Below are 14298 nucleotides of genomic sequence, written 5' to 3' on the forward strand. Positions count from 1 at the left end.
CTGAGGTGTTAGAACCCCAGCAACCAGCCTAGTTCTCCCCCACCCCCAGTCATCCTGAGTCCCTGAGGCCTCATTATTAGGATAGCGGTGACCCCCACCCCCCACCCCCCACCCCCCACCCCATTGTCTGGCCTCTCTGGCCCTGGCAGGAAAGGTAGAGTTTTGGCAGAGAGTGGAGGCTCGGCCTGATTCCAGCATGCTCTCTCCAGTGTAGATAAAGCCTGTAATGTGTTTGGGGCTAGGAGGCCTGGGGAGCCACAGGGCAGCCCCTGTCACTAGGACAACAGCAGGGAGCCCCCAGGGGGAGGGGGAGAAAGAGAGCAGGTGGTTCTTTGTCTGGTGCCTGGTCCCAGCCCCCTCCTTCATCTTCCTCTGCAGGAGTCCTGCAGAGGCCCCTGGGAAGGAAGGAATCGAGGGCTGTGCTCCCAGCATGTGCAAGACCACCGAGCTTCCTCCCCTAGTGAGGCAGAGGAGGTGCCCTGATATGCGGGGGACCCATGACCCCTGCAGCACCCAACAGACATCTTCCCAGGACCTACAACCCAGTCCTGCGGTCTGCATGGCTGAGTGCACAGTCGGGCCAGGCTAAAGGGTCCCCGTGTAGAGTCAGGGTTGGGCCTTGTGGATTAGGACAGTGGTCTCCTGCACCCAAGCCCTGACTGTTAGCATTTCAACCTTCCCTCTCTCTGCTCAGTGTCCACATCTGAGCAGCAAGGAGGCCAGACTAGCTCTGTTTGGACCCCTTTCCTAATGAAAAATTAAAAAGGAAAAAAAAGTGTTTAAGGAAGAACTGTGGGTTCCTGGAGCCCTGCCTCTCCCTGGTTAAGAGCACTTGTTGCTCTTCCAGGGGACCTGGGTTCAATTCCCAGCACCCACATGGCAGCTCACTGCTGTTTGTAACTCCAGTTTCAGAGGATTCAATCCCCTCTTCCAGCCTCCATAGTCACCAGGCACACATGTGTACACATGCAGGCAAAAATTCATACCTATAAAATAAAAAAATAAAATCTTTAAAAAAGAAGAAATTTTCTACATAAAGTACATTAAACAGTGTTTGGCTCATGAAAACATGGCAAATATTAGGTATTATTACTTTTTTTTTTTTTAATTACATTTAGAGTGCAGGTGTGGGTATAATGTCCCTCTCTCTGTCTGTCTCTCCGTCTGTCTGTGTGCCACAGCATGAGTGAATCTTAGAGAACGACGTATGGGACTCAGCTCTCTCTTCTCTGCTCTATGGGTCCTGGGGGCTGAACTCAGGCCATCAGGTTTAACTGTGAGTGCCTTCACCTGCTGAGCCATCTCCTTGGCCCTTAGCTAAGTGTGGTGTCACATGCCTTAAGTCCCAGCACTTGGGAGGCAGACATAGGCAGAGCTTGATGAGCTTGGTGCCAGCCTGGTCTACATTACTGAGTTCCAGGACAGCCAGGGCTACACAGAGAAACCCTGTCTCCAAAAACAAATAAAAATCTGTTGTTATTATTATTACTAGCATTATTATTCTGTGTGGGGGAGTGGGGGGCTTATGTGGGAAGATCAAAAGGATGGCTTTTGGGAGTCAGTTCACCCCTCCTCAGGGCTTGGGCTGGCTTAGCAAGGACTGTTACCTATTGAGCCCTTCTGTCGGCGGCTCTGAGGATCCTTTTGAGTTTCCTGAAGTACTTGATGATAATAAGCAAATAGATGTTGTGTACACCTGGTCCTGGGGTGGAAGGTGTGATCTGAACATGGACCTCCTTAGAATTGTCTCCTAAAGAGTTCTGTGGAGAGCTGAAGTGGTCCTGACTGTCCGTCTCAGATTGTCTAGACACGCTGTACGTAGAACCTGCTTTTACAAAACAGCCTTTGTCAACCTTGTCCAGAAAAAGGAGCAACATGGGTTTGGTCTCCCAGCCTCACCCCTATACATCCCCAAGGCCCATTGAGATTTAGTGGCCTCCGTTCCTGGCCGGGTATCAGACACGGGGGCTCTTCAGTACTAGGCAGGCAATCTGCCGCTAGCTGGATCCCCTGCCTTCCCTTGCCTGTTACCTAAGCACCCACTGCAGCCTTTCCAGGTACACAGTAGAGTCCTAGGGCAGGAGCCCCTTTGACTAGAGTGCATTTGGTACCACGAGAGATGGGGTGTCACTTTCTGACAGAGTAGAGAGGGCAGGCTCTAGGTGAGCTATGTGGGGAAGGAGCCAAAAAGGGTTAAGGCCTTTTCTCACTGAACCGAGGAGGTTTCTCATGGAAAATTAGTACCTGTCTGTTCATCTGAACATCCCACTTATTCATCCAACAATCTCATTTGAATGACCGTTAGACAGACGCTGTGATAGGAGGCACTGGCTCTGGAGGAGTGGAAGCCCTGGAATGAAGCAGAAGTAGCTAGAGACAGGTTGGGTGGAAGCCTGGCTGCTGTCTGGGGTGCAGGGAAGTTTCAGTTACAGAGATTGGTGTAAAATGTACACGTGCCCACACAAATGTAGAAGCGCACACCTCCCACCTCCAAAACAAAACAACAGAATATGCCCTTGGTGAGTCGGCTACCCATGTCTGGGGTGGGCATAGGACTCTAGGACGGGCCATGAGGAAGCTGGGTGTACCTACTGCACAGGGGAAGCTCCGGTCCGTTCCCTGTCCCAGAAGTCCTTTGTCTCCACCCCTTACTGAACTCCATTCCTGCATTCCTTTCCACAGTGAGGAGTAAGTGCTCTGAGGGAGAGGCCTGGGGGAGAGCTGTAGCTGGGTGGTTGCACACTAGTGCCATTGCAAAGAAAATCAGCGGGCTGTGGTGGCGCACGCCTTTAATCTCAGCACTCGGGAGGCAGAGCCAGGTGGATCTCTGTGAGTTCGAGGCCAGCCTGGACTACAGAGTGAGTTCCAGGACAGCCAAGGCTACACAGAGAAATCCTGCCTCAAAAAATCATCATCTTAACTCAACTAAAATCACCATCAGTGGGGCGTGGGCCTCACAGGAAGGGTACTTTTAGCTCCAGCTGAGGCTGAACTGACTCAAAGAAACCAAAGATAAACAAGAGCATAAAGAAGACATGAGGTGGTTGGATTGGATGATGCTGACTGTCCCCATGGGCCGTGGTGGGGAAAGAGAGGGTCGGGTGGCAGTGAGGGAGGTCTGGGCCCCCATGTCAGGTCTGAGAGGATGGTACCCCACTAACTCCTCTGCTCTCTGTGCTTCACCCCCAGTTTGACCCTGGGAGCACTGGCTACATCAGCACGGGAAAATTCCGGAGCCTGCTGGAGAGCCACAGCTCCAAGCTGGACCCCCACAAAAAGGAGGTGCTGCTAGCTCTGGCCGACAGCCATGCCGACGGGCAGATCTGCTACCAGGACTTTGTCAACCTGGTGAGCATTCTGGGAGGGAGGAGCTTAGGCACCGGAGGAGATCCTTTTTAGGCAGAGGGTTTCTGAATTGACTTCGTTTGGATAGCCACAGCTTCAGCAGGCAAGAAGATGCCGCAGTCACGGAGGGGAACCCCTCTCACCTCAATGGAGTAAGGAACGGTCTGTTCTGGGGCGGTGTGAGTGCACGGCCTGAAGCATGTATTAGGTCTCCTCAAATCTCATGTTCCAAGGATGCAGTTTCATGGAGGTTTTTATAGTAATAGAACAAAGAAAGTTATAAATCAAGATGTTTTAGAAACACACTAAGTGAAAACTTCAGAGAGATGGATTAAAGAAGATGGGGGTTCTCCTGTAGACTTCAGATGCGCGCTCTCCCTCCACACACACACACACACACACACACACACACACACACACACACACACACAAACAAAAAACCCAGATGCTGTCTGATGACATTCTTAGCCTTTGGATTGATGGAAGCTAGTGGTCTGCTAAGTTAATAAATTCCAAAAGGGCTAGGTGTGGTGACATATGACTTTAACCCCAGCAGAGACGGAGGCAGACAGATCTCTGAGTTTGAGGCCAGCCAGGTCTACAGAGTGAGTTCCAGGTCAGCCAGAGATACACAGTGAGACCCTATCTCAAAACAAAAATGAAAACAAAATAAAATTAAAAAATTCCAAAAGGTTTTTATCTGTTAGTCATAATGGAACTGGACGCCAGAGCTCTGAGAACTGCTGGTGATTGTCCCTATTCATGGGAGAGGCCAGAGTTCCTGAGTCCTGCCGGCTGTGTGTTATCTTTGGTGGAGACGTCCCCCACCACTTCCTGGGGATTGATGCTGTTCTCTCAGAGGCTGCTGTGGGTGGTTACGCTGGGCTTCGGGTGGCTTAGGCAAACTGCATTTCCTTGCCCCGTGGACGGGGCGTCAGTCGAAGGTACATGAACTAGCGAGGTGAAGACAAGACGGATGTCTTTGCTTGTTTCCCTGTCCATGAGGCCGTCTGATCTCTTCATGCCTCCCACGGAGGAGAAAGAACTCTGTGAAGTCCTCTGTATTCTTAGACAGCAAAGGCCTCAGGTAGGGCCAGGGAAGCCTGCGGTCGCCCGTCCCATCTTAGCTCTCTGTGACGTGGCTGCCCAGACAATAGCAGTGTCTGTGGCCTCTCAGCTGCAAGTTGCCCCAGTCTGTGGACTTGTGGGTTTGCAAGGGACTGCTGTAGACATTCAGGGGTAGCATTGTATTCCACTGTTCTAGTAGACCAGGAAGCAGACCTGGAAGCCTGGGCCCACGCTGAGCCGAGACAGTGGTTCACAGACTGGACCACAGAAGTGTCATCAGCCTCACCAGAAGCAGACCGTGAGCCTGGCTCAGGCTGGTGCCCAGCCCAGCCCATATGCTCCAGGTGCCTGCCCAATCTCAAGGCCCAGGCAAGTGTTTCCCTCCTGTCTGGCTCCATTCCAGTGGTGCCCTCTGTGTGAGCTCATGATGAGAAGTGACATGATATTGTCACATTATTCTGTTCAGACTCTGAACTACAGCAGCCAGTCACAGCCTGCATTCATGTAAAGAGGGCCACCCTAGAGCCTTGGCCCTCTCTCTGCCTTGGCTCCCTACTCTATGCCTCTCTTTTCCCATTTGTAAAAGGAATCTAATGGTTCATACAGGGTTTTCGCAAGGACCAAAAATGATAAAGGACCATATTTGCAAGCTTCTGTTGTCTCTTAATGTTCTCCTGCTGGGAAACCTCCCTGCATGGTTGCTGTGGCCCTTCCTTTACCAACCCACGCAGAACAAATCCCCCTCATCTGGAGGGTTTCCCCAAGGCCGGCCAACCACTGGGGGCTGACTCAAAGCCACATGGGGAACAGTGAGAAGCAAGACTCAGGAGTAAGAAGACTCTGCAAGGGAGACTCCCACCTCACCGCCTCATCTGAACCTGGATCCTTCCAGAAAGAGCCTCAGACTCTGTGCCCTGCTCTGGCCCCTTTCACTTTGCTAGTTCTGACTGGATCTTATCTTTGGGTCTGACTGGATTACTCCCTGCTGGGCCTGTGGTCTGAGAAGTATGTCAGTAACAACTACATGCCAGTAGCTGTGAAGCAGCGGGGCCCTTGAGCCAGGAGATCTGGGCTTCTCCCCCTGGAAATAGTTTACAGTATGATCCTGGAGAGGAAGTCAAGGATGGCAGAACCTTCCAGAGGCTGGGAGTCTGGCTAACTGCTGGGTGAAGCAGAGAGTTGGCTGGAGGCCAGGCCCGGACTGCGGAGGGCAGGGCCTTGTCTTGGGTGAGGCCCTGGGCTCACCAAGTATCATATGTCCAAGAGACATTCAAGTGTCATGGCTTCCATGGCATTGGGTTCTGATTCTGGCAGCTTCCAAGAGCTGGCTGACCAGGACCTGCTTGCACTGTCCCAAGCTTGTGTGTCTGAGTATGCTCACTTCTACTCACCCCTGGCCCTCGCCTGACCATCACCTCCTTCAGGAAAGCCCTTGCCGAGCCACAGTGGCCTGGCTCCTGTGCATTCACCCAGCAGCTGTCACTCTGAACAGCTGGTTTCCTCTCTGTCCTGACCACCACCATCTCCCATGACTGGTGATGGCCCTCAGCACGAGGGCTGGGAGAATGAGAAATGAGTGGGTAGGAGGAATGTATAAGCACAGGCCTGGGTGTGAACCTGCATCTTCTTAGGTGTTCTCTGTATCTCAGTTTCCTATTAGGCAGAAGGAATATTCAGAGTCCTTTTCTAGTGGAGGTGGGCTGTGAGGTCAGAGGTCAACACAGTGGCACTCCGGGAATGCTGCTCAGAGCTCAGAGGAGGGTTTAGGATGGCCCTAGGGAACATGCAGGTTGAGGTGTGGGTGAGGTGCTCCCCTGAGGCCCCGCCTCTGACCCTCTCCCCACCCCATTTCCTGTGCAGATGAGCAACAAGCGTTCCAACAGCTTCCGCCAGGCCATCCTTCAGGGCAACCGCAGGCTGAGCAGCAAGGCCCTGCTGGAGGAGAAGGGGCTGAGCCTCTCCCAGCGGCTCATCCGCCACGTGGCCTACGAGACCCTGCCCCGGGAGATTGACCGCAAGTGGTACTACGACAGTTATACCTGCTGCCCTCCGCCCTGGTTCATGATCACAGTCACCCTGCTGGAGGCAAGGACCAGGCTGGGCCTGGGAGAGGATGTCAGCGGTTCCGAGGGGTGGGCAGGGGGGTAACAGAGCAAATAGCCCTTGTCTGCAAGTCAGAGCCTTGGTAGGAAACCCAGGGGTTATTATACTCGGGGCTGCAAAGAGAGTCTAAAATTTGAGGGTTTTGTTTTGTTTTGCTCTGTGTGTGTGTGTACACATATGGGGGTGGTGCCCACTGAGGCCAGAAGACAGTGCCAGATCTCTGGATGTGGAATTACAGGCTGTTACCTAGTGTGGATGCTGACATCACAACTCCTGTTCTCTGGGAGAGCGGCAAGCGCCCTTAAACTGCTGAGCTATCTGTCCAGCCTCATGTTTTACTTTCTGATTTTTCGAGACAGCGTCTTACTCTATTCCCAGGCGGGCTGGATCTCATATGTAGCCCAGGCTGGCCTCCAACTCTTGCGCCCTTAGCCTTGGCCTTCAGCTCCCAGGCTGGGCTGTGCCAGCTGCCTAGTCTTAAGTGCTATCAATGAGCACCCCCAGGTGAAGATTACTTGAGGCAATTTTTTTGCTGCAGCCAAGTCCCCATGTTTCTTCACCCTTTAAAACAGCAGAACAGCCGGGCAGTGGTGGCGCACGCCTTTAATCCCAGCACCTGGGAGACAGAGGCAGGTGAGTTCGAGGCCTGTCTGATCTACAAAGCAAATTCCAGGACGGGCTCCAAAGCTACACAGAGAAACCCTGTCTCGGAAAAATAAAATAAAATAATAAAAAATAAAATAAGGTCGGGCGGTGGTGGCACACGCCTTTAATCCCAGCACTCGGGAGGCAGAGCCAGACAGATCTCTATGAGTTCGAGGCCAGCCTGGGCTACCAAGTGAGTTCCAGGAAAGGCGCAAAGCTACACAGAGAAACCCTGTCTCGGAAAACCAAAAACAAACAAACAAACAAACAAATAAATAAATAAAATAACCCCCCAGCAGAACAATGTGACAAACTCATGGATTTGGGGATTTAGCCAGACAAACACAACGGAGCCAATTTCTGCAAACTCCTCCCCTGGAAGGCTAGAACAACAGCTGTTAGTCCCTTGGGACTTCATTTCCAGACTGTAACATAGAAGTCACCAGAGCGTCCCCATGCTGGCACTGGAAGGACACCTCCATAGAGTGAGAGAATGGCTGGGGTGCTTCCTGAATACAGAAGCACACACTTACCTCTGGGAGGGAGTGTTTATGAACAAGAAAATGAAGTTTTTAAAGAACATTCTATCTTTAAGGAATCGGCCATACATTGTTTAAAAAAATAGTGTGTCTCAAAAACAAATAGTGTGTTTCAACCAAGAGCCATTTCTTTATTTTTTTCCCCACTTTATTATTTGTGTATGTGCATGTGTGTGTGTGAGCTTGTGAGTGAGAAAAAGCCTCAGATCCTCTGGAGCTGGTAGGCAGTTGTAGACCCTGGAGATTGAACTGGGGTCCTCTGATAGAACAGACCCCTCCACCCCCAGTCGAGCGGCGGTGGTGCACGCCTTTAATCCCAGCACTCGGGAGGCAGAGGCAGGCGGATCTGTGAATTCAAGGCCAGCCTGGTCTACACAAAGAAACCCTGTCTCAACCCTTACCCCACCCCACCCCCCAAAAAATATTTGTAAGAAACCCTAAAAAAACAAAACAAAAAAAACAGAAACAAAAATCTACCCTTCTCTGTTCTGCACATAGAGATGTTTGTTTTTTGTTTTTTTTTTTTACCCAAGCACGTGTGGCCGTGGCTTTTCTGAGATTTTCTTAGACTATTTATTGACTTCTATCTGAGGACCAACAATAATGAGAAACTTTGGAAGCTCTGCTTGTTACCAGGACAGCTGTGTGGCGACAGCCGTGTGTTTGTGTGTGTGTGTGTGTGTGTGTGTGTGAAACCTAGGCTTCATACATGTTAGACAAGCACTCCACTGCTGGCCTCTATTCCCAGCTGCACGGGCAGCTTCTTGGAGAACAGCGGGGCATGTTGCCTTTGGTAATCTAATCTGGGTCCAGGCATGGTCCATAAAGCCCAGCCCGACCTTAATTACAGCTTCCTCCCCTGATTGCGTGCCGGGTGCTGAGCTGCCCCTTTGTGTTAAATTGACCATTTGCTCTTATTGTCATTTTGTCAACTGAAAATTTTAAATTAGATTTGTTCATTTGTTTCCTTACTTTGTGTGTGAGGAGAGAGCCTGCATGGTGCCCGTGTGTAGGTAAGAGGACAATTTGAAGGAGCCTGCTTTCTCCTTCAACCATCTAGATTCTAGAATGAGCTTAGGTTGTCAGATGGGTCGGCAAGTGTTTTTACCCACTGGATCCCTTTGTTCTCTGTTCGAGACAGGGTTTCTTTGGGAAGCCCTTGCTGTCCTCTGTAGACCAGGCTGGCCTCAAACTCACAGAGATCCCCCTGCCTCTGCCTCCCAAGGGCTGAGATTAAAGGCGTGCGCCACCACCTGGCTGAATTTTTTAAAATTTTTATTAGATGCACTTGCTTTATGTGAATGAGTATGTCTGTGCACCACATACATGCAATGTCCACAGAGGTCAGAAGAGGGTGTTAGAGCTGCCGGAGCTGGAGTTACAGATGGATGTAAGCTGCCAGGTGGGAGTGAGGGACTGAATCCGAGTCCCTGGTAAGAGCAACAAGGGCTGTCATCTGCAGATATTCTCTACAGCTCCTGGCTTTGTTTAATTGATTTATTTTATTTTTTGTGAGTTGTGGGAGCCCGTTGTCGGGTCCTCATGACTTTACCCAGCAGGTCCGCATGGAGGATGATTAGGGCCGTGGGCCTGAGTGCAGGTGTCTGAAATGGTCTGCACTTGGCTGTGCTGGAGGAGGAGGTCTTTTGCTCTACCCCTTGGCGTCTCTATAAATACCCTGGGGAAGAGACAGTCAGGGCCCATTGGAAAAGGTTCCAGGCCCTCTCGAGGCTATCCTGTATTTTCTATCTGTTTATCTCCACACTCTAAATCCTTCTAATATTTCCTGCTGCTCACACTCAAGAAAACTCTGGGAAACTGTGGGGTTGGTGGGTAAATGCCCCACAGTGAGTGTGTGAATGAGTGTATACATGTGCTTGCAGCTCATTTTGCTGTTCTTTTAAGAAAGGGTCTCTTTTTTGCAGGGCATAGTGGTATACACCTTGTGTCCCTGCACTCATGGCAGAGGCAGGCAGATCTCTGAGTTCGAGGCCAGCCTGAGTGAGTTCTAGGATAGCCAGGACTACACAAAAAAACTTGTCTTAAAAAACCAAAATAAATAAGAAATAAAGGAAGGAGGAAGAGGGAGGGAGGGAGGGAGGGAGAGAGAGAGAGAGAGAGAGAGAGAGAGAGAGAGGAAAAAAGAAAAAAGAAAGGGTCTCACTCTTTACTCCAGCTAACCTCAGACTTACAATCCTCCTGTCTCTGCCTCTGGAATGCTAGGACTACAGCCAAAGACCACCACTCTCAGCTGCAATATCACTTTTAAACTTGCGACACTGTGCAGTCTACTTATTGGTACCCATTTTCAGATAGGGAGACTGAGGACCAGATAATTCAAAGAATTTGCCTAAGTTGGTCCAAAGGAGCCAGGGGTTGTGTACAGATTGGCTCAGATTTCAAAACTCTGCAGCTGCATGAATTTGAGCCATCAATACAGAAAAAGGGAAGATACTCAAACAGCTGATTTAACTCTCTCGGAGTCCGGGGCTTCTGTTTCCCATAGAGCGCTAGTAATCGGGGTCTTTGATTCTTAAAAGATAGAAGATGGAGGAACATGTCCAGTGCCAGCAACACTCCAGAAACCCCAGCTGGCAGCAAGAGAAGAAACAAAGAACACATTCAGGGCCGTTGTGTTTGGAAGGGAAAACCCCACCCTCCTGGATTTCTGCACTGTGGTAGCCCAGCCTGGTACCCCAAACTTCCTTTTTTTGTTTTGTTTTGTTGTTGTTGTTGAGACAGGGTTTCTCTGTGTAACAGTCCCAGCTGTCCTGTCCTGGAACTCGCTTTGTAACCCAGGCTGGCTTCGAACTCAAAGAGCTCCACCTGCCTCTGCCTCCCGAGTGTTGGGAATAAAGGCACGTGCACTACTACCGCCTGTCCCCCAGACATTCTTAAATAGTTTTGCACATGCCCTGATTATAAACACAGGAACACAGCAGTGCACTTTACAGTGAGTTCCCGAGAAACCACCAAAGTAAACATACTTCTAGGGCCTGAACAAATATACTTATTCATCTGAAAAGAATGAACATCTGTGGTACCTAGCAAGACAAGGAGAAACCAGAGACTTTGGGTGCTGTTGATGGGAGTATAGGATGGTGCAGCCACTAGGAAAACCTGGCCGTTCTTCAGAAAACGAAACATGGGGCTGGAGAGTCAGCTCAGTGGTGAAGAGCACTGGCTGCTCTTCCTTGGATTCCCAGCTCCTGCTACATGATGGCTCACAACCATCTGTAACTCCAGGTCTAAGTATCTGACACCCTCTTGGGAGGCAGGCACACATGTGGTGCACAGATATGATTGCAGACAAAATAAAATTACACATAGAATAATAACTTGTTTTGTTTTGAGATGGGTTCTCTGTGTAGCCCTGGCTGTCCTAAAACTCACTCTGTAGACCAGGTTGGCCTGGAACTCACAGAGATCCGCCTGCCTCTGCCTCCCGAGCGCTGGGACTAAAGGCGTGCACCATCTTGTCCAACTTCAAATAATGATAACTTTAAAAATTTTAACCTTAAGATTACTGTATACTGTGGCAATTCCACTTCGAAGTTAAAAGTAGGAGCTGCTTGTCCACCTTGTTCATAGAGATATTCACAATAGCAAAAGGATGGCAGCCATTAAGTTCCCACTGACAGAAGAATGCAATGTCAAAGAGAGGCAGATACATACAATGGAACTGCCTAGTTCTGCTCAGTGCGTTGTAGGCTGTGCCTGTGATTCTAGCCCTTGGGAAACTGAGGCAGGAGGATTGTGAGTTAACAATCAATTTGGGCTGTATAGTGATTCTAGGCCAACTTCGGCTACAACAAGGCCTTGTATCATAAAAAAAGAAAAGAAGCCGGGCGTTGGTGGTGCATGCCTTTAATCCCAGCACTCGGGAGGCAGAGGCGGGCGGATCTCTGTGAGTTCGAGGCCAGCCTGGTCTACAAAGTGAGTTCCAGGACAGGCACCAAAACTACACAGAAAAACCCTGTCTCAAAAAACTAACTAACTAAATTAATATAAAATAAAATAAGCCAGTCACAGAAGGAGGTGTACTGTGCAGTGAGTGCCTCTGCACACTGCAGTCTCAGCTGCAGGAAGCACCGGGATAGATAGGCATGCTGGAGGCGGCCCTAGAGGTGGTGGTGGTTGGGGGAACTGCAGGGAGGGGCAGCTCTTGTTTGTGGGTACAGGGTTTCGGTTTTGCCCGATGAGGACTTTGGTGGAGAGGAAAGAGAGAGAGTAGCACAAGAACATATTTGGTGCCATTCTCCTGTGTGCTGAAACCTGCCTGAGATGCTAAATGTAGGCTGGCAAGTTGGCGCAGCTGATGAAGGCACTCGCTGCCGGTCCTGGCACTGAGTTCTGTCCCTGAAGCCCACCTGGTAGAAGAAAAGATCAAATCCTGCAAGTTGTTCTCTGGTGTCTACAGGTGTGCCATGGCACACGTGCGTGGACAAACACCACACACACTTACACTAAATAACATATAAAAAAACTTCAGCCAGGGGTTGGGAATTTAGCTCAGTGGTAGAGCGCTTGCCTAGCAAGTGCAAGGCCCTGGGTTCGATCCTCAGCTCAAAAAAAAAAAAAAAAAAAAAAAAAAAAAAACTTCAGCCAGGCAGTGGCGCATGCCTTTAATCCCAGCTCTCAGGGGCAAAGCCAGGAGGATTTCTGTGAGTTCGAGGCCAACCTGGGCTACAGAGTGAGTTCCAGGAAAAAGACGCAAAGCTACACAGGAAAACCCTGTCTCGAAAAACCAAAAAAAAAGAAAAAAAAGAAAAAAAAAGAAAGAAAGAAAGAAAGAAAAGAAAAGAAAACTTATATGAAATTGGAGAGTAAGGTTTTACTAAAATTAAGATTTAAAATCATGCCCGTCAAGGAGGCATAGACAAAGAGATCAAATTACCCCATTACCCACAAGTATTAGGCAGACATGGAGTAAGGGATGTTTTCTGATAAGTAGGTGCTGGCTATGGGCACCTGTCATTTAGGTGGGATGACAGTGTCCTGTCATGTCCCCAGTGCCCATTAGGAATACCACCCTGGGCAGCCTTGTGCCTAGTAACTGGCCTCTCCGTTCTGTGCTTCATCTAGGTTGCGCTTTTCCTGTACAACGGAGTCCTCCTGGATCAGTTTGTGCTGCAGGTGACACATCCTCGGTACCTGAAGAACTCTCTGGTTTACCACCCGCAGCTCCGTGCACAGGCTTGGCGCTATGTGACATACATCTTCATGCATGCAGGGTGAGTTTGTCTCTCCACAGCCCCTGCAGAAGAGTGAGTGGGTGGCCTGCCTACCTGCGGTGACATTATCACATTTTATATTTATATATATGTATGTATGTATGTGTATATATATATATATATATATATATATGCATACATTTACATATGCATATTTTAAAACTAATATTTTTTACAGTGTTGAGGATTGGACTTAGGGTCTCTGGGTAGGCAAGTGCCCTACAACTGAGCCCCAAACTCTGGAATTAAGTTTTCAGTTTATTTTTATTGACTTGGATGCAGATTTGAGTTAGCTTCTTGAAACTCAACCCATACCAAACACACTGTCAGTTACTGTGCGTGGGAAGGAGAAACAGAGAGAGTAGGGTGCTGAGAGCCAGCAATGGGTTGGCACACACATTTAACAGTATAGTTCTCTGCACTTCCCAGAGGTAGGTTGAAATATTCTGTTTCCCAGTGGCCAAAGAAAGCAGGAAGGGTCATGTGACCAACCTGCCACCAGAGTTGTTTTTAATTTGTGTGTGTGGTTGCTCCCACAAGCCAAGTAAAGGACTGATTTATTGGAACTACTTATTTTCCATCACAGTCTGTTCCAGGGGAAGAAAGCTGGGTCCCTCCCCCAGCCCTGAGACGTTTGAAGTGAGTAGAGCGGGTGGACCCCTTCCCACACCAGGCAGGAGAACTTTTCTCTATGAGACTTTAAGAGAAAATGTTGCATTGCTAAGTTACAATGCTTCAAGATGTTTTGAGACTATCTTTAATTTCCAGCTCCTGTAGTGATTGTAGGTATGGTGAAAGACCAGAGTGATCCCAGAGCTGGTGAACGGCGTGGGTCAAGCTGATCAGACACCTGGGCTGTGACTTTAAGCCACTCACTGCCACTCTCTGAACTTTGGCACCACCCATGTTAGCTCCTGGAGCTGCTAGGTCCTGGGCATGGCTAGTTCCTGTCACTGCTGCAGATGCAGACTGTACCTGTTACCACCAGGTCCCTTATGTGTATTCTGTCCCAGCTGGAAGGAATCTTTTTCCATGGCAATCATCCCATCCCCAGCCCAGGAGCTGCTCAAAGGCAAAGCCGGTGCCGCCTTGCACCCCCCTGGCTCCCCAGTATCTTGGCACACAGCATTTGTCAGGTGAGTTAATGAACGTGTCTGTCACAGGGTGGAACACCTAGGACTCAACGTGGTGCTGCAGCTGCTGGTAGGGGTGCCCCTGGAGATGGTGCATGGAGCCACCCGAATTGGGCTTGTCTACGTGGCCGGCGTTGTGGCAGGTAGGCTGGTGGGTCCCTCGGTGCCCCTCCCTAGGGAAGGTCAGAGGAGAGCCGGTGGGTGGTATGAGCCCAGGAATCTCCAAGGTTC

The 14298-nt window shown here is 49.9% G+C and overlaps 1 protein-coding gene across 2 annotated transcripts in view; it reads left to right on the top strand.

Annotated features, from left to right (window-relative positions):
- Window positions 1-14298, top strand: part of Rhbdl3 (rhomboid like 3) — a 52223-nt gene that overhangs the window by 15193 nt on the left and 22732 nt on the right. For both annotated transcript variants that reach the window (XM_036195760.1, XM_036195761.1), the window contains 4 exons: window positions 3190-3348; window positions 6274-6498; window positions 12786-12934; window positions 14098-14210. In XM_036195760.1, the coding sequence (XP_036051653.1) occupies window positions 3190-3348; window positions 6274-6498; window positions 12786-12934; window positions 14098-14210 (646 nt within the window). The remainder of the gene's footprint in view (window positions 1-3189; window positions 3349-6273; window positions 6499-12785; window positions 12935-14097; window positions 14211-14298) is intronic.

The sequence above is a fragment of the Onychomys torridus genome, chromosome 8 (assembly GCF_903995425.1).
Source record: "Onychomys torridus chromosome 8, mOncTor1.1, whole genome shotgun sequence".
NCBI lineage: Eukaryota > Metazoa > Chordata > Mammalia > Rodentia > Cricetidae > Onychomys > Onychomys torridus.